The sequence below is a fragment of the Eptatretus burgeri genome, chromosome 14, assembly GCF_056783735.1.
Source record: "Eptatretus burgeri isolate ZD-2024b chromosome 14, Ebu_testis_v1, whole genome shotgun sequence".
NCBI lineage: Eukaryota > Metazoa > Chordata > Myxini > Myxiniformes > Myxinidae > Eptatretus > Eptatretus burgeri.
The window spans coordinates 50,812,337-50,836,488 of NC_140974.1; the positions used below are offsets into that span (position 1 = coordinate 50,812,337).

Genomic DNA, 24,152 nt, shown 5'->3' on the forward strand with positions numbered 1-24,152 from the left:
GGCCTGAGGCCGAGACCGGGTCGGGCCTACCCGTCTGGTGATGAGACGCGGAGCGGCGATGGTGCCTCAACTCCGCGGGCCTCGCGGACAGTGTCTGGTAGGGGGTGGGAAAGGGGCCCCCTTGGTCGCACTATCTCAGCGCGGGGGGAAACAGGAGGGGGTTGCTGATGCTCGGGGTATAGAGGGTTTCTACTCTGCCTCGAGTCCCGCGACGAGCGTCTCCACCTCGACCAGGTCGCGCCGTCAGCCTCCCTGGTGTGCAGCTCCCGGCACGATGCGAGCACCCCCTCGTCTGCCCTCGCCGCCTCTCCACAGCTCCGTCCCCTTCGCTCCGACTCCAACGCACACGACGACGACCAACTCCTTCTTGCTTCTTCTTCCCAACTCCACCGACTGCGAAGTCTTCACTCCCTCTACTGACGAACGTGGTCGCTTATATAAGCCCCGTGGCTTCGCTCTCTCATCTTTGACCCCCTGCCTTCGACCTTTCACCTCGCTCCCCATTGGCCTGAGAAAAAGTGGGCGTGAATGCTTTTTGATCCATAAATTTGCATATAGCGATCGCCCTCCAACGCCCTGGAGGCGGGGCCAAATCGCCCCTCGCTCACCGATTGGACGGAACAAAAGTGGGCGTGTGTCGTTTTTGATCCGTTTTTGAAGTGGAAAATCCGTGGTTTTGTACACGCTGTTCGGCGCGCGCCCTGCACGAGTCCAACACCGGTACCCACAAGCGGCGCAAGAACGGTGGCGATGCGACGGTTGCGAGGTGTGACGTGAAGCGGCGCCGCGGTGGGTGGTTGATGTTGTGGTTGGTGGTGGTAACAATGGCGGTTGGTCCAAAATAAAGATAGTAAAAGAAAAACGGCTATCCTGAAGAGTCACAGCACGCATAAATGACATGTATTCCCACTAGACAACGGGTTTGGGCCTAACTACACATATACTTACCGAGATATCTCACCTAAGGGACCTGAATGGTGGTTTGCGAATTTGGTAACCACAACAATATCAATAATTGACACCTCCCACACTCTTCGAGTTGAAGAAGCTGCCTTAAGCACCCCAAGAAGACCTACACAAGGTCAGTGCTATGCTCTTTCAGACCCTTCCCAGAGTTCCTCCACAGCTATAAAGATGTTCACACATAGTACACACATGAGAATCCCAATACAACACACCTCCTCAGCTCCCAGACCGGTTTCATCACATTGGCGAATCATCAGTGATAGCGTAGACAGGTGAGCTAAACTGCGCCCGTCTAAACTGTCTGGATGCATTTTAGCTCACCTTTGTGCAATGAAGGTGACATTCGTGAGGTCATCCAATCCCATTCTTTGTGGACAGAAAGAATTTGTCTGAACCTTCTATCTATTTTGAATACGATGGCTTGACTGTGTGACAATGCTCCCAGTCAGTTGAGTCATCATGAAAACAACCTCTTCCACAGATGTGTACATGCTATGCCGCAGTAATCCTGTCACGGTCTTCAACATTCATGAGATTCAGCATGCCATAGGGGACACAAGAAATCACTTGATGTTTCTTCATGCTGTGACGGGATGTGACACGGTCTCTGCGATCTATCGTCAGGGCAAGCGTAAAGCTTTCAACATGGTGCACAAGAAGCGGGACTACGACTTGCTGGATACCTTCACAAACAGTGGAAGCACCCATGACGAGGTGGAAAAAGCTGGGGAAGGCTTCATTCTTAAGCTTTATGGAGCCAGCAGTTTTGAATCTCTTGATGACTACCGTCACATCGCATACAAACGGGCAATCGGTCGCAGTTCCCTGAGTTCATCCTTTCAGCTAGAAAGTCTACCTCCAACTAGTGCTGCAGCAAAGCAACATTCATATCGCGCCTATCTTACCATCCAGGAATGGATGGGTAACTCCTTATCTCCAACAGAATGGGGCTGGCGATTTCAGGACGGGACTCTTACCCCGGTAGAAACACATTGCTGTTGCACCCGACACTTTGCTGAACATGGTGGCATGTGGGTGTAAACCAGATGGCTGCAGAAGCATGACATGTAGCTGCAAGAAACCTGGGCTCTTTTGTACCTCAATGTGCAGTAAATGCAGTGGTCTCAATTGCAACAATACAGCACCAACTCTTATAGATGCCGACGATGATATTACCCCAACTTCAGAGGACATCAACATTGAAGATACAGCATCCGACGATGAAGACAATGACTGATGCAACTAGGTGTGTGCATGCGTAAGGTAAAGATTCATCTGAAACTTTTGAGGTTTGAATCTCTAGCATGATCTTGTTTTGAATGTCTTTGCCTCTTGAAACAGGCTAAAACAGCAGTTTGTTGATAAGTGGCGGACATTTTGAGCACCATTTGAATTTCAGAAAGAACTTCAGCGGTTTTATTGTTTCCTTTGTACTTCAAAGTATCTGAATGAGTTCCTTATTTCTCAAGACATAATATATTTAGAGATTTAAAGTGCATATTGAGGTAACTTCGTCACAGGGTCATGAGAAAAACAGGAAATTGCAACCATCTTTGGCGCCATTTTGGATTTTGGGACTAGTTCAAGTCATTTTATTGGTATAGATATGCGTGTTTCAAATCTGCGAATAAGAATTTATCTAGATTCCTTGACTCCCATAACATATATAAAGACATTTTAGTGTGCTTTATTGGGTTACTTAGTTGCAGAGTTATGAGAAAACAACAACAGGGAAAGGGGCATTTCAGGCGCCATTTTGAATTTCAGGATGAGCTCAAGTGTTTTTATTGGTAAATGCGTGTTTTTGAAAAATTCCCAATAAGTATATGATTCATTTCATTGAGTCGCAAAACATATATTAAGACATTTAAAGTGCGTGTTGAAGTACCTTGGTGTAAAACCAGAAACGGCAGCAATTTCAGACGCCATTTTGGATTTCTGAAAGAACTTAAGCGGTTTTATTCGTTTTTGTGTGTTTCAAAATCTTCCGATATGTATTGTATTGAGTTCCTTATACTTCAAAACATATGTGTAGACATTTAAAATGTGTTATAGGTAAACCTACTTGCAAAGTTTTGAGAAAAACAGGAAATGGCGGCCATTTTGGACGCCATTTTGGATTTTTGGAAGAGCTCAAGCGGTCTTATTGGTACTTGCACGCTTCAACATCTCTTAACATGTATTGTAATGAGTTCCTCATACTTCAAAACATATTGTTGCGGATTCGCGCCCGCCGGCGTGCTGACGGCCACGTAACTCGAATCGCGGCACGTCGCCCACCGGACGGACAATCCAGTCGTGACCCTCTCGGACTAACGCCGGGAACCAGTCACGGGTGGACCTTTCGGTCTCACCGCGATCGAGCCAATCAGCCCCCGCGTGGGATAGGGTTGCTCGCCAAATTCGACCTACCTAAGTACCCACGCGGAGGGTAGACCGGGCGATCGCACCTCGCCGCAGGTCGACTTCGGACACGGGCCACTTAAGCGACCCGTTCCGTACTATCAGAATAACCGAGCGGTGTTATCGTCGACCTCGACGGTTCGATTAATTATCGGGCGTATTCAGCCCACTACCAACCCTTTACGTGAAGCAAGATGAGGATTCAATGAAAGAAATGACGAAGCGAAGCGGGAAACAGTTCAACACAAAGCACATTTATTCGCGCTGAACGGAAAGCACACATATTCAATTCCACCAAAAGCACACAGAAAAGACACAATGCAATTTACACAAAAAGCAAATGTAAAAGCGAAAACACAATGCAGAGCTAATACCGACTACCGAGCACACGGCAACACTTATACAATTCTACTTCACAGACGGCGCCGACAACACATACCCAAAACCAAGGAAAAGAATACCCTCAAGGATGAGGCGGGCCTGAGGCCGAGACCGGGTCGCGCCTACCCTTCTGGTGATGAGACGCGGAGCGGCGATGGCGCCTCAACTCCGCGGGCCTCGCGGACAGTGTCTGGTAGGGGGTGGGAAAGGGGCCCCCTTGGTCGCACTATCTCAGTGCGGGGGGAAACAGGAGGGGGTTGCTGATGCTCGGGGTATAGAGGATCTTTATTATCCCGCGACGAGCGTCTCCACCTCGGCCAGGTCGCGCTGTCGGCCTCCCTCGGGTGCAGCTCCCTGCACGACGCGAGCACCCCCTCGTCTGGTGTCGCCGCCTTTCCACAGCTCCGTCCCCTCCGTTCCGACTCCAACGCACACGACGAGCAGCTCCACCGCCCGCGAAGTCTTGACTCTCTGTTTCCGACTCTCCTACTCTCCTACTCTCCGCCTCTGGACTCTCCTACTCACTTCTGCCTCTCGACTCTGGACTCTCCTGACTCTGCTCTTTTCTTCTGACTCTCTCTGACTGACGAACACGGTCCTTTTATCCGCCCCGTAACTTCGCCCTCTCATCTTTGACCTTTCACCTCGCTCCCCATTGGCCCGAGAAAAAGTGGGCGTGAAGGCTTTTTGATCCATAAATTTGCATATATCGATCGCCCTGGGGGCGGGGCCAAATCGCCCCTCGCTCACCGATTGGACGGCAAAAAGTGGGCGTGTGTCGTTTTTGATCCGTTTTTGAAGCACAAAATCCGTGATTTTGTACACGCTGTTCGACGCGCGCCCTGCACGAGTCCAACACCGGTACCCACAGCGGGGCAAGAACGGTGGCGATGCTACGGTTGCGAGGTGTGACGTGAAGGTCGTGGCGGTTGTGGTGAAGCGGCGTTGTGGTTGGTGGTTGATGTTGTGATTGTGGTGGTAATCATGGCGGTTGGTCCAAAATAAAGATAGTAAAAGAAAAACGGCTATCCTGAAGAGTCGCAGCACGCATAAATGACATGTATTCCCACTAGACAACGGGTTTGGGCCTAACTACACATGTACTTACCGAGATACCTCACCAAAGGGACCTGAATGGTGGTTTGCGAATTTGGTAACCACAACACTACCCCCTTCCCTTTTTACAGACTCGTCCCGAGTCGTCAAATTTTCGTGTGCCATCATGTGTAGTTTTCCCCTAGTACATTTTACCTACGGATCCCTGAGTGTGACATTCATGGTATTCGTGTCCCCAAAATAAATAACCTGAGGGCTGCGTAACTATCTAAACAAACTCACTCACACGGACAACTTAAATAAAATTGCCGGCGCTAGACAGACATGCCGGGGGCGCACTCATATTTACAGTACATCTTAACCTTAACTTACAAATTTTACACTAAACCATGGCCCAGGATCATTGAACTCTGCAAAAGAAAAGCAGTTAGCAGGGAGCCAGGCTGCCCGCATGCAGTCTCTGGCTCAAAACAATGCAGGTGACAGGGAACGTGGCTGGCTGCTCACACGCAGTCCAAGGCCTTCCCTTTTGAACTGAACGCGGTGAACCACAACGGTGCATGGGCTGCACAACGCAGTCTCCGTGCCAGCTCAAGTGGCACACGCAATGAGCACAACGAATGGATGCATGAACACAAACACGGTGCACGGGCCGCCACTGCAGGCCCGTGTTGTAGCTGCCAACGGGGCAGTTCTCGTAGCTTGCAAACTGTTGCCTTGCGGATCCTGGCGCACATGGAAATGAACAGGGAGGGCAAAGCAAAAATTGAACGGGGCTGGTGAACGTGGGCAGTGGGCATGGCATGGCAAAGGCAGCAGGCAAACACAGCCCGCAGAAGAAGGCCGCTGCAGGCAAACACAGCCGGCAGACGAACTGGCCGGCACAGGCCTCGAAGAAAAACAGCCAGCAGATGAACTGGCCGGCACAGGCCTTGCAGCACAAAGCTGCAGACGATCCAGCCGGCACAGGCCTTGCAGCACAGCAGCTGCAGATGAACTTGGCCGGCCTCCGCCTTGAAGCAAAACACGGCCAGCCGATGAAGTTGGCCAGCCTTTGCCGTTCAATGGAGGTTGGTGGAGGGAGTGCGGTGGTGCTGGCCACTTGGAAGGCGGGCTCGGACCTACCTACCTGTCTCCCTCCCAACCTATCGCCTTTGCCTGTCACTGTACATACCCACTCCCTTAATTTGTCAAACCCCAATTTAGCCCCAACTTATTTTTTTGTTGTTTTTATTTTTACTCCCCCACTATAAATCGTCCCCTAACCCCCTTTATCGTCCTTGTTCGGCTAACCTATTCTGTCACCTAGCCTACTCCCAACCCCTACGTTCCCTTCCCGGAGGGGAATAAGGGAGAGCTAGCGTCCTGTGTCGAGGCCCAACGAAGCCTCAGAATGGCCTCCCCAGAGTTCGGCGATCTAACCCAAAGTGGGTCCAGCGGCCCACAACGAGAGCGAGGGGATGGATGGTGCGGAGGGGTACATCTCCTAATCTACCCTAACCATTTAACTGTTAAACTACCCCGGGGCTTTCAACAAGCGCTTCTCGCTTAAACTATTGGTTCGAACAACCCAGATTCCCGTCGCCTGTGTTGGTGTCCTCACAATTTCGGGCCTCGCCCCCCAATTTTCTCTCCGTGCCCTCACACGGTCTCCTGGCTGGGACACGTGGCTCCCTTTGGCAGGCACGACCCTCTGCCGATTCTCCCGCTATGGCACCCCCGGGCACTACACTGCCTCCGAGCCTACCAGCTCCCTAACACCGGGGAGTGCCCCCCATGGCACCTCCCCTGAAACGCACACGTGGCAGGCCGGCCTCCCGGGCCCCTTTCCGAGGGTCACCCGTGCCCACAACACTGCCCACGCGGCTAATGGCGCCCCGGGCCCCCGCACCAAGCAGGCGCACCCGTGCCCACTACGCTATCCCGGCCCCCCATGGGCCCATGGCCTACCGCGGCCGACTAGCCTGGTGCCCGGGGTACCCACTCAGCGATACTCACCTTTCGCAGCCACGCTCCCAAGCCCGTCAACAGGGCTCCTGCACCCCTCCAAATGGGTCTCGAGCCTACTTTCCCACCAACAACAAAACGACCTCCATTTTTCAATTTGACTAACCCAGCTAACTCACTCTACACTGACCCCGGGGTCCCTTGGGCGGGAGTCACTCCTCCCCCCAATCACTCATCGCACCATGCATTCCCCATTCGCTCGATACACACAGACCCGCTGGCCTCACTCACTCAACAAGTACTCACCTCACAACTCACCAACAACTCTTCAACACACACACCGCTGAACTCTGCCATCCTTCTAACTACCTCCCCTAACTAGCTCGTGCTCCCACGTCGTCCCTTAAACTATAGCACGTTCCTTTTAACACTACGTAGCTAAGCTACGTCCCCACTACACATTCACTGTCTGTCACTGTCTAACTCAAATGTCCCAAAAAATTATTTACCCAACCTAAATCTGGCTACAATCCCTCTAACTAATCCATTCCACGGACTCCATGAGGACTGACCCCTGCCCCATGAAGTCGGTCTAACTAAGCTAACCCTTCCCCCTAACTAGTTTCCATCCTGTGCCCAGGTAAGGGGGTCTTTCACCCCTTGCCCAGGAATCCTGTGCACCCGAAAGTGAGGCTTGTTTTTTTTTTTTTTTCATGCGCAGCACCTGCGCGGCAACTCAGAGCTCGCGCACTTTGCACCTGTCCGTGACGTCATGCAGCTGCACGTGTTCCTCGTCCCTCCTTGGACGGTGCCATCCGGCAGAGATACCCCTCCTGCCGGATTCCAACCCCACGTGCAGCCATGACGTCACCGTGCGCAGAAAAAAACACAAGCCCCACGTCTCGAGGGGTTCCCCACGCGAACACATGTGCTTTGCCCGTTGGAGCTTAACACACACGATCGCGTGGAGAACCCGTCCGGTCCAAATCCATTTACCTGCCTAAACTTTGTCCGTCCGCGGGATCGGCAAATCCACCGCGTGCGTTTCCGGACCGGGACTTCACTCTCGCAAGCGAGCACGTGGCGGTCTCGTGCGTTGCACAGCACGAACCGCGTGCTCACTGCTGGGTGAACCCGGCACGGTCCGCGAAACAACCACAGCCGCTACTCGGCTTTCGTTCCTCCCATGTCGCCTTCGTCGTCGCCATTCCACACACGCATACCTGCGTGTTACGACGCACACAGTCCACTCCATCACATTCACACCGGGAGACGCGGCTGCGTGCTCCCGCATGCCAACCGACATCTCCCTCTCATACCGCTCTCTCACACACACGGTTTCCCTTGCATTCGGCCGTTCACTCCCGCGTGCCTCACTACTCACACAAACCATACCACTTACACACGCGGGGGCACTCACCCGCGGTGCCTCAACCACACACCGTTCCTCACTCATACACGCGGGGGCACTCAACCGCGGTGCCTCATCCACACACGCGGGGGCACTCAACCGCGGTGCCTCACTCGCACTCCGTTCCTCACTCACACACGCGAGGGCACACACCCGCGGTGCCTCACTCATACTGGCCGTTTCACTCACACACACGGCCTCTTCCACACACGGTGCCTCATCCACACACGGCGTGCTGGGAAGCACGTACTCCGGCACACTCGCCACCACACCACTCACACACGGGGTCGCTTCCACACACGGGGACGCACTCACACCTTGCACCACACACACAGGGACAACCACACTGGGGATTCGTGTCCCCACAAGGGTCTCCGGGGCCTCTACACCCCCCAAGCTCTCCGTGCACCCGTCCACAGCACTCCTCCCCTCAACCTCGCAAAGCACGACCGAACTCACCTGGTCGTGACTCACCTCAAGGGGGCATACTCCCTCCCCTCGTTCCTGGAGGAGGCCATCCAGGTGCTCGCACTGGGTCCCTACACAGTCCGCCAGCTCACCCCCATTGTCCTCCACTACCTCCGTGTGTGTGTGCGCGTCACTTACCCCGTCTTCATCGTGTTTATTGGTCTCTGCTTCTTTCTGGCGTCTTTCCCTTATCTTTATGTAGGTCAACCTTGCTTTCTCTTTAAGTCGCTCCCGTCCTTCCCTGTTTTTCACTCCTTGCTCTTTCACGATCTCCGCGTACCTCATCCTTGCTCTCCGTATTAATTGTTCTTTTCTCTCCCTCGCAATTACTTTCACCTCGTCTCTTGTCTCCCGAATTACTTTTTCCTTACCCGCCTCCACCGCGGGCCTGTCAGCCGTTGCACCCCCTTCCAGCTCGTTTGTTCCGACACGTGGAGTCGCCATTTTAAGTTCCCTGCTCACGGCCTTCATGCCCGCCTGCAGGCATCGGCCCATGTTCTGCGTCTCACCCCGTAGTTCTTTCATTTCTTTTTTCATTTGCTTGCCCATGCTTTTCATTTCGTTTATAAATTCATTTGCGTTTGCATCCATTTTCGCTGTCATTGCCGCCAGCATGGCGAATAGCTGGGCCATGTCGGGTGCGCTTGGGTGAGCCGTTTCGGCAAGGGTCGGCGGGTTTTGGTGGAGATGGGGAGGTGTCATACACCGCGGCCGCTGCCGCTCCTATTTCGGGCTCTGGGTTCAGTTGGGCGAGTCCGTGTTCCTGCACAATCAACATTTCCTGCTCGGGGATTCCATCCTGGACCATGGATTCTACACATTCTACATCCATTTCTAATACCCCCGGCTCCCGCTCGCCTTGAGACGCCATCTTGCTTCTCTTAAAGGGTTAATTTGAATCGCTCGTAATTTGGAGGGAATCGGGGGTCGCTTCTCTCACCCCTGGACCGATTCCCGTGAATTTCGCTGGAGACAGGAGAGCCTGTTGTCCCGCTCTCCAATACCAGTGCCGCGAGGAGGGCGATGAATTTGTATCGCACGACCTGACACCAGTGTTGCGGATTCGCGCCCGCCGGCGTGCTGATGGCCACGTAACTCGAATCGCGGCACGTCGCCCACCGGACGGACAATCCAGTCGTGACCCTCTCGGACTAACGCCGGGAACCAGTCACGGGTGGACCTTTCGGTCTCACCGCGATTGAGCCAATCAGCCCCCGCGTGGGATAGGGTTGCTCGCCAAATTCGACCTACCGAAGTACCCACGCGGAGGGTAGACCGGGCGATCGCACCTCGCCGCAGGTCGACTTCGGACACGGGCCACTTAAGCGACCCGTTCCGTACTATCAGAATAACCGAGCGGTGTTATCGTCGACCTCGACGGTTCGATTAATTATCGGGCGTATTCAGCCCACTACCAACCCTTTACGTGAAGCAAGATGAGGATTCAATGAAAGAAATGACGAAGCGAAGCGGGAAACAGTTCAACACAAAGCACATTTATTCGCGCTGAACGGAAAGCACACATATTCAATTCCACCAAAAGCACACAGAAAAGACACAATGCAATTTACACAAAAAGCAAATGTAAAAGCGAAAACACAATGCAGAGCTAATACCGACTACCGAGCACACGGCAACACTGATACAATTCTACCTCACAGACGGCGCCGACAACACATACCCAAAACCAAGGAAAAGAATACCCTCAAGGATGAGGCGGGCCTGAGGCCGAGACCGGGTCGCGCCTACCCGTCTGGTGATGAGACGCGGAGCGGCGATGGCGCCTCAACTCCGCGGGCCTCGCGGACAGTGTCTGGTAGGGGGTGGGAAAGGGGCCCCCTTGGTCGCACTATCTCAGCGCGGGGGGAAACAGGAGGGGGTTGCTGATGCTCGGGGTATAGAGGATCTTTATTATCCCGCGACGAGCGTCTCCACCTCGGCCAGGTCGCGCTGTCGGCCTCCCTCGGGTGCAGCTCCCTGCACGACGCGAGCACCCCCTCGTCTGGTGTCGCCGCCTTTCCACAGCTCCGTCCCCTCCGTTCCGACTCCAACGCACACGACGAGCAGCTCCACCGCCCGCGAAGTCTTGACTCTCTGTTTCCGACTCTCCTACTCTCCTACTCTCCGCCTCTGGACTCTCCTACTCACTTCTGCCTCTCGACTCTGGACTCTCCTGACTCTGCTCTTTTCTTCTGACTCTCTCTGACTGACGAACACGGTCCTTTTATCCGCCCCGTAACTTCGCCCTCTCATCTTTGACCTTTCACCTCGCTCCCCATTGGCCCGAGAAAAAGTGGGCGTGAAGGCTTTTTGATCCATAAATTTGCATATATCGATCGCCCTGGGGGCGGGGCCAAATCGCCCCTCGCTCACCGATTGGACGGCAAAAAGTGGGCGTGTGTCGTTTTTGATCCGTTTTTGAAGCACAAAATCCGTGATTTTGTACACGCTGTTCGACGCGCGCCCTGCACGAGTCCAACACCGGTACCCACAGCGGGGCAAAAACGGTGGCGATGCTACGGTTGCGAGGTGTGACGTGAAGGTCGTGGCGGTTGTGGTGAAGCGGCGTTGTGGTTGGTGGTTGATGTTGTGATTGTGGTGGTAATCATGGCGGTTGGTCCAAAATAAAGATAGTAAAAGAAAAACCGCTATCCTGAAGAGTCGCAGCACGCATAAATGACATGTATTCCCACTAGACAACGGGTTTGGGCCTAACTACACATGTACTTACCGAGATACCTCACCTAAGGGACCTGAATGGTGGTTTGCGAATTTGGTAACCACAACAATATGTTTAGACATTTAAAATGTGTTAGAGGGAAACCTACTTGCAAAGTTATGAGAAAAACAGGAAATGGCGGCCATTTTGGACGCCATTTTGGATTTTTGGAAGAGCTCAAGCGGTCCTATTGGTACTTGCGTGCTTCAACATCTCTTATGATGTATTCTAATGAGTCCCTCATACTTCAAAACATATGTTTAGACATTTAAAGTGTGTTTTTAGGAAACCTACTTACAAAGTTATGAGAAAAACATGAAATGGCGGCCATTCTTGGATTGCGGAAAACGCTCAAGGAGGATTCATGAGGAGTTTTAGTATGTTATTTCACACACATTCCTGGACCTTTCCTGAAAAAATCAGCTTGTTACCAAAAATGTCCAGGTTAAACCCGAATGCTCTTGGACTACAAGATGAGAGTTTATAGCTTGGTGAAGATTCACACGCAGGTGAGACAGCTCAGAGGTGAGTCACGTACCTCTCAGCTAATCTTGTCTATCAGCTTTCAATTCATCACAATTATGGTATGTCCGTAATAGTTATATCAATCTTCACTCAAAATTATTGTATACAGTATTATATATATATATATATATATATATATATATATATATATATATATATATATATATATATATATATATATATATATATATATATATTGTTGTGCTTACCAGATTCGCAAACCACCATTCAGGTCCCTTAGGTGAGGTATCTCGGTAAGTGCATGTGTAGTTAGGCCCAAACCCGTTGTCTAGTGGGAATACATGTCATTTATACGTGCTGCGACTCTTCAGGATAGCCGTTTTTCTTTTACTATCTTTATTTTGGACCAACCGCCATGATCACAACCACAACATCAACCACCGACCACAACCACCGCTTCACCACAACCGCCACGACCTTCACGTCACACCTCGCAACCGTAGCATCGCCACCGTTCTTGCCCCGCTGTGGGTACCGGTGTTGGACTCATGCAGAACGCGCGTCGAACAGCGTGTACAAAATCACGGATTTTGTGCTTCAAAAACGGATCAAAAACGACACACGCCCACTTTTTGCCGTCCAATCGGTGAGCGAGGGGCGAATTGGCCCCGCCCCCAGAACGATCGATATATGCAAATTTGTGGATCAAAAAGCCTTCACGCCCACTTTTTCTCGGGCCAATGGGGAGCGAGGTGAAAGGTCAAAGGGAGGGGGTCAAAGGCGAAGTTACGGGGGGGATAAAAGGACGGTGTTCGTCAGTCAGAAGAGAGTCGCAAACGAGAACGAGAAGGAGTCGGAACGAACGAGAACGAGAACGAAAGGAGAAGGAGAACGAGTAGGAGTCGGAGAAGAGAGAGAAGAGTGTGGAAGTCTGGAGCCCGAAGCTTGCAGTGGCTGGAGAAGCTGAAGAGAGTCGGACGAGGGGGTGCTCGCGTCGGTGCCAGGAGCTGCACGCCCGAGGGAGGCCGGCAGCGCGACCTGGCCGAGGTGGAGACGCACACCAGGGATAATAAAGATCCTCTATACCCCGAGCATCAGCAACCCCCTCCTGTTTCCCCCCGCGCTGAGATAGTGCGACCAAGGGGGCCCCGTTCCCACCCCCTGCCAGGCACTGTCCGCGAGGCCCGCGGGTTGCGGGGCCATCGCCGCTCCGCGTCTCATCACCAGACGGGTAGGCCCGACCCGGTCTCGGCCTCAGGCCTGCCTCATTCTTGAGGGTATTTCTTTTCCTTGGTTTTGGGTATGTGTTGTCGGCGCCGTCTGTGAAGTAGAATTGTATAAGTGTTGCCGTGTGCTCGGTAGTCGGTATTAGCTCTGCACTGTGTTTTCGCTTTTACATTTGCTTTTTGTGTAAATGGAATTGTGTTTTCTTTTTTTTGTGTGCTTTTGGTGGAATTGTATTTGTGTGCTTCCCGTGTGCCGCGAATAAATGTGCTTTATTGTTGAACTGTTCTCCCGCTTCGCTTCGTCTTTTCCTCCATTGAATCCCCATCTTGCTTCACGTAAAGGGTTGGTAGTGGGCTGAATACGCCCGATAATTAATCGAACCGTCGAGGTCGACGATAACACCGCTCGGTTATTCTGATAGTACGGAACGGGTCGCTTAAGTGGCCCGTGTCCGAAGTCGACCTGCGGCGAGGTGCGATCGCCCGGTCTACCCTCCGCGTGGGTACTTAGGTAGTTCGAATTTGGCGAGCAACCCTATCCCACGCGGGGGCTGATTGGCTCGATCGCGGTGAGACCGAAAGGTCCACCCGTGACTGGTTCCCGGCGTTAGTCCGAGAGGGTCACGACTGGATTGTCCGTCCGGTGGGCGACGTGCCGCGATTCGAGTTACGTGGCCGTTCGCACGCCGGCGGGCGCGAAATCCGCAACAATATATATATATACACACTAATAAAAGGCTGTGTGTGTGCGTGCGTGCGTGCGTGCGTGCGTGCGTGCGTGTGTGTGTGTGTGTGTGTGTGTGTGTGTGTGTGTGTGTGGTGTGTGTGTGCGCACACGCGCGCGTCAGTGTGTCTCCTCCATAACTCCAAAACCATAAAACCTCGCAGCCTGAAACTTTCTAGACACACTAAGAAAGCTCCATGGAAAAGCAAAAGTGAAAACTGGATGTTTGGGTTAATTAAAACCCCCTTTTGAGTAAATTAACGGCATTATTTAATTATATCCTTCATCAAGCAATCCTCGGCTACCTCACGGTCTGGGGTATTCAGGCGTTTCCTGGGTGACCTCACTGGGGTCTGAAGACGCCATGTTTTTTGGCCTGCTCAACCAGTCTTTGACTCGGAACAGGCCGCAACAATTTCTTAACAATGTACTTTTTTTTCACTTTCGTCACTCATATTATCGATTGCCTGTTCATCATAGCTACGAATCGCAGGGTATATTTCAGTGTTTATAAACGCCTCGAGACGCCAGTGTTTGTGACTTTATTTAATTTGTGGATATGAATAACTGAGAGAATCTCTAAAACAAAGCATTATTACAAAATGTAAGCTCCAGATTTGAAAGTATCAGCAGTTCCGACTCCAAAAAAGTGTTGATTTGTCCAATTCGGACATTGCATGGGTGTTTACGGGTGCATAGTTGTATCATGGCAATTGGTAATTGCTTGCCAAGCCAGGCATTCCGTAATAGTGCTTGCTTGAGTGCTTAAGCCACTTACAAAGCTGTGCAGTTCAGTTCGTGTCCCGATCAGGATGTCCAGTCGACAGTTAATGCAAGGTAGAGGTACGTGAAAGAACATCACACTCCACATACAGCACACACGGACGTGGTACATATGGGAAGATTTTGATCTGTACGGACTCTCCGCGTCTGTGTGGGCATTTCATGCCTGTTACAGGTGCCATGGTGGCAAAGTTTCATCCCGTATCTTACAGAGGTTCTATCAGGTTTTCCTTTGTCCTCACGCCTATTTCTAAAGCATTTGATTATCGGATTTGCTTTACAAAGGTTAAATGTTTCTCTTTGTGAGTTTCAACACAAAATATCTTTGATAACACCCGATTTCTGAGCTGTTTTCCATATGAACATGATTTCTAAATTACCGAGCCAATTATTTTTCCACCCTTTACACGCAGCTGTTTATAAAGATTCATGTTTGCAAACATCTCCCTGAAACCTATATAAATGCAATGTTGTTTTTTTGGTGAAAGCTACTCAAGGTTTCTGGGTTGTATACAGTACATATTGTAGTCAGTAATCACACAAACTCCAACCTGCCGATTCCTGAAAAATTGCTGATGTCTGCCAAGCATGTGTGTGTGTGGTGTGTGTGTGTGTGTGTTGTTCACAAAGCAAAACATTCTCTCTTATTACTCCCCTACCCCCGACCTCTCTCTCGCTCTCTCGCTCTCTCGCTCTCTCGCTCTCTCGCTCTCTCGCTCTCTCTGTCTGTCTCTTGACATATCTGGACGGTCGATATGTCTGGACGATGGTTATGTCCGGATGGTGTTTATCTCCAGACGTGTACGGATGGGCGTTTGTCTCCGGACGTGTCCGGGCGGTGTTTCTTTCTTGGCAGTGTTTTTCTCTGAACGTATCCAGGCGGTGTTTATGGCTGGGCGGAGTTTGTCTCCAGATGTGTCCGGATGGGAGTTTGTCTCCGGATGTGTGCTGATGGGAGTTTGTCTCCAGATGTGTGCAGATAGGAGTTTGTCTCTGGACGTGTCCGGAAGGGAGTTTGTCTCCGGACAACTTCGCGCTGGACACGTCCGGGCGGTGTTTGTCTCTGGTCTGTGTTTTATCTACGGACATGTCTGGGCGGTATTTTTGTCTGGGTGGTATTTACAGTATGGCCAGTGGAAAGTGGATTTCAGACATTATTTTGTTTCCATCTTCACTGTTGTTATATGCAGAATCATTTTGATGAGACGGTATGAATCGTAATTGATGCTCCACCACATGTCTGCCTTCCCTTCCTCTCACTGCCTTCCCTCCTCGCTCACCCTCCCTCCTTGCTCCCCCCTCCCTCCTCTCTCTTTCCCCCTTCCTCCTCTCTCTTTCCCCCTTCCTCCTCTCTCTTTCCCCCTCCCTCCTCTCTTTTCCCCCTCCCTCCTCTCTCTTTCCCCCTCCCTCCTCTCTCTTTTCCCCTTCCTCCTCTCTCTTTTCCCCTTCCTCCTCTCTTTTCCTCTTCCTCCTCTCTCTTTCCCCATTCTCCTCTCTCTTTCCCCCTCCCTCCTCTTTCTTTTCCTCCCTCCTCTCCCTTTTCCTCCCTCCTCTAAAGAGGATGAGGAGGTGATGGGTAGGTACAGTCTCAACAAGAAAAATGTGGAAGGGCAAATGGTGGTAGAGTTTGCAAAAAGAATGGAAATGGCAGTGGGAAATACGTATTTCAAGAAGAAGGAGGAACACAGGGTGACATACAAGAGTGGAGGAAAGTGCACACAGGTGGATTACATCTGAAGCAGGAGATGCGACCTGAAAGAGATTAGTGACTGTAAGGTGGTGGCAGGGGAGAGTGTAGCTCAACAGCATCGATTGGTGGTCTGTAGGATGACTTTAGAGGTGAGGTTGAGGAAGAGAGTGAGGGCTGAACCAAGGACCAGATGGTGGAAGCTGAAGGAGGAAGACTTGCGTGAAATTTCGGGATGAGGTGAGACAGGTGATGGATGGTGGTAAAGATGGGTGGGATGATTGGGCAACTACAGCAGAAGTGGTGAGGGAGATAGCTCGGGAGGTACTTGGTGTGACATCTGGACAGAGGAAGGAAGATAAGGAGACTTGGTGGTGGAACGAGGAAGTACAGGAAAGTATAAGGAAGAAGGGGTTGGTGAAAAGGAAGTGGGATAGTCAGAGAGATGAAGAAAGTAGGGAGGAGTACAAGGAGTGGTGGCGAAAGGCAAAAAGAGAGGTGGCAAAGGCCAAGGAAAAGGCATATGACTAGCTGTATGAGAAGTTGGATACAAAAGAAGGGGAAAAGGATTTATACCGATTGGCAAGACAGAGGGACCGAGATGGGAAGGATGTGCTGCAGGTTCGGGTGATAAAGGACGCAAATGGGAATGTGCTGACGAGCAAGGAGAGTGTGTTGAGAAGGTGGATGGAGTACTTTGAGGAGCTGATGAATGAAGAAAATGAGAGAGAGAGAGAAGGTTGGAAGAGGTGGAGATAGTGAATCTGGAAGTGGGGTGGATCAGTAAGGATGAAGTGAGGACTGCTATGAAGAAGATGAAAAGTGGAAAGGCGGTTGGCCCAGATGACATACCAGTGGAGGCATGGAAGTGCTTAAGAGAGATGGCAGTGGGGTTGTTAACCAGATTGTTTAATAAAATCTTGGAAAGTGAGAGGATGCCGGAGGAATGGAGATTAAGTGTACTGGTTCCGATTTTCAAGAATAACGGTGATGTGCAGAGCTGTGGAAATTACAGAGGGATAAAGTTGTTAAGCCACACTATGAAGTTGTGGGAAAGAGTCGTGGAAGCAAAGTTGAGAGGAGAGGTGACTATCTGTGAGCAACAATATGGGTTTATGCCAGGAAAGAGCACCACTGATGCGATGTTTGCTTTGAGAATGTTGATGGAGAAGTATCGGGAAGGCCAGAAGGAGTTACATTGTGTGTTTGTGGATTTAGAAAAAGCTTATGATAGGGTGCCAAGAAAGGAGTTGTGGCATTGTATGAGGAAGTCGGGAGTGGTGGAGAAGTATGTGAGGATCGTACAGGATATGTATGAGGACAGTGTGACAGCGGTGAGGTGTGCGGGAGGAATGACGGACCGGTTTAAGGTAAAAGTGGGATTGCACCAAGGATCGACTCTGAGCCCTTTCCTGATTGCAATGGTGATGGACAGGTTGACGGACGAGATCAGACAGGAGTCTCCATGGACTATGATGTTCGCGGATGACATCATGATCTGTAGGGAGAGTAGGGAGCAGGCTGAGGCGAGCCTCGAGAGGTGGAGGTACACACTGGAGAGAAGGGGAATGATAGTCAGTCGGAGTAAGACAGAGTACATGTGCGTAAATGAGAGGGAGGGTGGTGGTATGGTGCGGTTGCAAGGAGTTGAGGTGGGGAAGGTGGATGGGTTAAAATACTTGGGATCAACTGTCCAAAGTAACGGAGAGTGTGGGAGAGAAGTGAAAAAGAGAGTGCAGGCAGGATGGAGTGGGTGGAGAAGAGTTGCAGGTGTGATTTGTGACAGAAGGGTAGCTGCAAGAGTGAAGGGGAAAGTATATAAGACGGTAGTGAGACCAGCTATGTTGTATGGTTTGGAGGTGGTGGCGCTAACAAAAAGACAGGAAGCGGAGCTGGAGGTGGCAGAGTTAAAGATGCTGCGATTCTCGTTGGGAGTAACGAGGATGGACAGGATAAGAAATGAGTGTATTAGAGGGACAGCGCAGGTAGGACGGTTTGGAGACAAAGTGGGAGAAGTGAGATTGAGATGGTTTGGACATGTGTACAGGAGGGAAGCGGAGTATATCGGGAGAAGGATGTTGAAGATGGAGCCGCCAGGCAGGTGGAGAAGAGGAAGGCCAAAGAAGAGGTTCATGGATGCGGTGAGGGCGGACATGCGGGTGGTTGGAGTGTCAATGGAAGATGTGGAGGATAGAGCGAAATGGAGACGGTTGGTCCACTGTGGCGACCCCTCACGGGAGCTCGCCGAAAGAAGAAGATATATATATATATATATATATATATATATATATATATATATATATATATATATATATATATATATATATATATATATATATATATATATATATATAGGGGGCTGCAAAAGTAGGTATACAGTAATGAATAAAAGTATAGTCCTTACTGTATACCTACTTTTGCAGCCATATATATATATATATATATATATATATATATATATATATATATATATATATATATATATATATATATATATATATATATATATATATATATATATATATATCTTCTTGAAGGTCTTTGGTACACAAATTTTCTTGGGTTTAACTTCTTGAATTGGGAAATACGAAATAATTTACATTGAAGAAAATTACAATTAATTCTTTGTTTGGAATAGCAGACTCACTGTTTCCCTGTACCTCCAAAGCTGTTAAGGTTGACGGAGGTTATGTTTTTTTCCTCCTGTTTGTCTGTTTGTTTGTTTGGGAGCAGGATATCTCAAAAAGTTATGGATGGATTCAGAAAAAATTGATTTGATTTTGGTGTAGAACTGATTCCAGATTTAGATCGGAGAATTTTATAATTTTAAAGTCTGTTTGTTTGTGTGTTTGTTTTTGTCAAAAAGTTGTGGACGGATTGTGTCGAGGACAAATTGATTGGACGAGCAGAGTACCATCCCTTCGGCTGATCTTGTTCCAAGCATCCAATACGTTCTTCTGACGCATATTTTTATTTGGGCGGTGTAAAGGCAACTCACAGCTCATGTCGGCAAAACACAAACCCACGTTACGTGCATGAAGCAAAAACATAACTACTGTTTAGAATTCAAAACACCTCACTGTACTGGAAAACGTGGCAACAGGAATACAGTACTGTAAATTGTGGGTACTTGTAATACCTTCCCCCATCTGGAGGCAGCGCTACATGATACACATTTACATGGAGAATTTGCATCCCTCCCCCTTCCCCCAACCCTCCCCAAGACAACCGGTAAAGACAAAAACAACCCTTTTCACTATTTGGAGTCATGCTGATCCTTTGTAGCAAGTCTGGATGTAATTGGACAAGAACTGGAGGAGTAATGAGACAAACACACAAAAACTGGTCCATGAATTATAGTCAGGAAGGATTTTCGTGAAGATCCCGATCCGGTTCCGAGAATTTTTTAAAGTGATTCTTCACCATTGAGAGATAGGGCTAAACGGATATATAGCATGTCTGGTGTTGGCTTAATGGTTAGGGTGGTGGGCTTGGGCTCCTTGGGTCCTTAGTTAAAATTCCGCTCAGCTGTTGAATTAATACGAGGTGGGGTTAACTCGGCCTGTCATCCTTCCGAGGTCGTCAAAATGAGTGCCAGCATGCTGCTATACTGTGTCGGAGTGGCAACCCATCCAGGATTGTGCCCAATAGCCAAGGAGACTGCTTAGGCAGCACCAACGCTCTGCACAGAGTATGGGCACAATGGATGGATGGATGGATATATAGCACAGTATCTCAAAAGGTTGTGGACGGATACAGCCAAGACTTTATGGACAGGTTGGGTTCGTGACGAGGACAAATTGATTTGATTTTGAAGATCCGAATCCCGGAACCCGATATGAGAATATTTTAAAGTGATTCTTCACCTTGAAAGATGGAGCCAAAAACGATATATCACATGGTTTAAAAAATTTATGGGGTCCATTATGTTATATGGGATCAGGTGGAGGTATGCGCTCGACTAAGTGCCCTTCTAGTTTAAGTATTTTAGCTTCTGAAAATTGCTGCGTCAGTCTTTTACTTTTCCACAATTTCTTATCATATTCCTTGCACTCACCACTGCCTTCTTACTCTACCACCAACCGCACCTCAGCCAACCTCTTTCCTTTCTATTTCCTTGTGGTGGTCAACAATTTGCAAATGTCATTACTATGATTTAGAATCAGAGATATTCTATTTTCCCAATAAAAAGTATCATTAACTCAGCTCTCAATAAGAGTGAGGTTGACACACACACAGACACACACGCAGACACACACGCAGACACACACACACACAGACACACACACACAGACACACACACACAGACACACACACACACACCTGAGCCACCTGGTGAGAGTTGATTGATTAGGGGAGAGCTAATTGGTTATTCCCTCCAATTATGGGTGAGAGACATGATTGGATCTTGTTATTAATGTTAACTGCAATTGAAATTGCACATGATGCATGCTTGGGAGCCTCCGTGGTGCGTGCTTCTCTCGATGCTGTCACCAATGACTGACCAACAAGTGAGGAAACCGGTTTGGTGGCTGAAGGGGTATGTGGCATTGCGATTCTCATGTATGTACCACTTATGAATGTCTGCAGGTGTAGAGGAACCCAGGTCGGATTTGAAACAGCAAAGGGCTTACTTACATTGTGTCACTTCTCTTTGTTACTTTATGCAGCTTTCTTTGGCTGGAAGAGCATCAGGGTTAATGTATAAAATTCCTAGTCACCTGGGGTAATTGATTATTCCCTTCAATTATGGGTGAGAGACGTGATTGGGTCTTACTACATTGTGACGGTTGTGAGTCCCCTGGGGAGGACAAAGCAAATTTACATAGATTAAAGCTTGTTATGCCTGAGTTTTCTATTTAGCGATTAAGATATATCAAATTCATGTGGATAGCAATATGCTTGGTTTGGCTTAATGGTTCGGGTGGTGGGCTTAGCTTCATAGGGTCTATAGTTCAAATCCCACTTGGCTGTTGAATTAATACCAGGTGGGGTTGATTCTGCCTGTCATCCTTCTGAGGTTGGCAATATGAATACCAGGTTGTTGGTATCCTGTGTTGGAGTGGTGACTCGTCCACGATTGTACCCAATAGCCCAGGAGACTGCTGATGCAGCACCAATGGTCTGCACAGAGTATGGTCCCAATGGATGGATGGATAGATATGTATTGCAAATGTGAGTTCGCTGAAGTGCATTTTATTTGCCTTTCCTATATATCCTGTGTAGACAAGTGTAAAAAAAGTAAATGCAAACTGTAAAAAGTGAATTGTTTTGTGTCATATTCATCCCCACACATACTCCCCCCCCCCACATACTCCCCCCCACACACACATACTCCCCCCCACACACACATACTCCCCCCCCACACACATACTCCGCCCCCACATTCCCCCCCACACACATACTCCCCCCACACATACTCCCCCCACACACATACTCCCCCCCCACACATACTCCCCCCACACACATACTCCCCCACACACACACTCCCCCCCCCACACACACATACTCCCCCCCACACACATACTCCTCCCCCCACACATACTCCTCCCCCCACACATACTCCTCCCCCCCACACATACTCCTCCCCCCCACACATACTCCCCCCCCACACCCACCACCCTCACCTTTCAAACACAAAGTCACAATCATTCCTGGTCCCTCAGACCATTACATTAAATTAATGTTTGTTGGTTTTACATGTTGCTTTAGCCCAATTGATTGATATTACAGCCATCACGTTGAAGCAAGTGTTATATTCATGTTTGTTTTAGGTTACATCGATTCAGTTCGATTGTTATGTGGTTCGTTTGATTTATTGTTGGTTTAATTTGACGTACCAATGTTGGGTTCGATTTGGTTTGACTGTTTGATTTGATTTCTGGTTCGGTTGATTTAACGTACCAAAAATAAATTTGAAGGTCATGCGTCTAGTTCGAAAACGGTGTTGATTGGTGGGTCTGGCTTTGCCCAACCCCCTTTCCGCAATGTTTGGGGGATTTGGAGTTTTTATTTACTTTTGAGAAAGGACAGTGGATGCACGGTTGCTCCGTATTGCTGATTGAAATGTCAAGTGATTGTTTGATCAATTAAAGGTTTGGAGAACTCAAAATGAATTCACGTGATATTATTACCAACCGCAAGTCTTTATTGATATGTACATATCTCTCTCTGTCTGTCTGTCTGTGTCTCTCTCTGTCTCTGTCTCTGTCTCTGTCTCTGTCTCTGTCTCTGTCTCTGTCATCTTGGCGTTTCGACAGCAGGGCGATTCACCAATGTGTGCGTCATCTATCAGGAGGATGTTTAGCCGGAGGACCCATGTACCTGCACTTATCATTGGACATTAAATATCCCACAGTATCTTTCGTGAAGATTAGGCAAGTTTTTTCTGGCACCGTAAAGAATTTACAAATCGCTGCCAAAATTGATCGGTCAAGCCTCAGGCATAGCCAACCATTTTGTGAAAGTCTTGGGTGAAAAACATTTCCTGGCAGACCCTACAAGATGGTTGGAATAAATGAAGCCGTTAAAAATCCTAAAACCCAGAACCAGAGTTAAGGGAGGGGATGAGGCTGAGTCTTTGGGCCTCTCACTCTCCCACCGCAGGCAGGTCGGTGGTCTTTCTGTCTTCTACTGTCTCCTCTCCAGTCTCTCCCCCCCCCCCCCCCCGCTCTCTCTGCGATTTGTCCCCACCACATTTCCGCATGGCGCTCAAGGTCCGCCAACAATCCCCTTCTGGTAAAACTACCAAAATCACGAATCACTGCTCACCTTCACTCTTTCATTCCTCTTTTTCCCCGCCTTTGGAATAAACTCCCTCACTCTATTCAATCCCATTCTTCCCTCCAGGCCTTTAAAACAACTGTTCACCATCACGCCTTATCATCCAAATCACCCCCATCCAAATCCTCGATTTTTTCTACCCCCGTTAATCCACCCCAAACCCACCTCCTTCAAATTCCCTGCTTTCCTTCCTGAAAGTCCCTGTGGTGTCTATCTTGTATACCCCGTGTTCCCCGCCCCATCCCTCTCCCTTGCACAGATCTCCTAATGTCTCTGTCCCCCACTGTTTTGTCCTTGCCACGCCTGCCCCTCGTCTCATCCCCCCCCCTTGCTGTGCGTTGTGTGTTAGCTCTCATACGAGCCTCGACAACACATACAAAAGTTAAAAAATTAAAAATCTAAACCGAAATTTGTGGTTTTATTTAAAACAAGCAGCACGAGGTAAAGTATATCTTCCAATTATGTTTCTTTTATAAATACACAATGACTCGGCTCGCATAAGAGCTAAAAAATGGTCGTGGATGAATCCAAATCTATCAAAAGCAATCAAAATAATTTGACTTTAATTAATTCCATACGAACAACTTGACCAATGATCTGAAAAAGCATTTGTTGAAAAATTAAGTTTGATGTTGCTTAAACTCAAGTGCAAGTTTGATGACTTTTGCATGCACACCATTCTTTTGTTGAAATACTTATGGTTTTGTACCCCTGTATTGTGTGATTGTGCTTTCAGTCTCCATCAACATCACAATGAGGTCAAGCAAACAGCCAAAAATAATGGTCGTGGATGAATCCGAAGATGTTGTTCTAAATTGCAAATCGCCTGGAAAGAACGGAAATGTGCAAAATATTGAATGGACATTCAAGTCGAATGGACGTGACAGCACTGTAAGATGCCTCTTCATGCAATTATTTACCATAGATATCTGCTGAAACTGCTATCCTATTATGATGAATGAATACTGATCAGGATTCAATTAGGAATTTCATTCGGTTGGTTGCTTTATTCTTGAGATACTGCTTATGTAGTACCAAGTTAGATTCTGGCAGGAACTTGAATATCTTTTCGAAATGGACCAATGCATTTCTAAGATCCATCAGCAAATGCT

General features: G+C 49.2%; 1 protein-coding gene across 1 annotated transcript in view; it reads left to right on the forward strand.

Annotated features, from left to right (window-relative positions):
- The window catches only part of LOC147013169 (uncharacterized), a 139,089-nt gene that overhangs the window by 107,477 nt on the left and 7,460 nt on the right, over positions 1–24,152 (forward strand). The window contains 1 exon segment of the mRNA XM_085854806.1: positions 23,777–23,931. Coding sequence (XP_085710932.1) covers positions 23,777–23,931 — 155 coding nt within the window.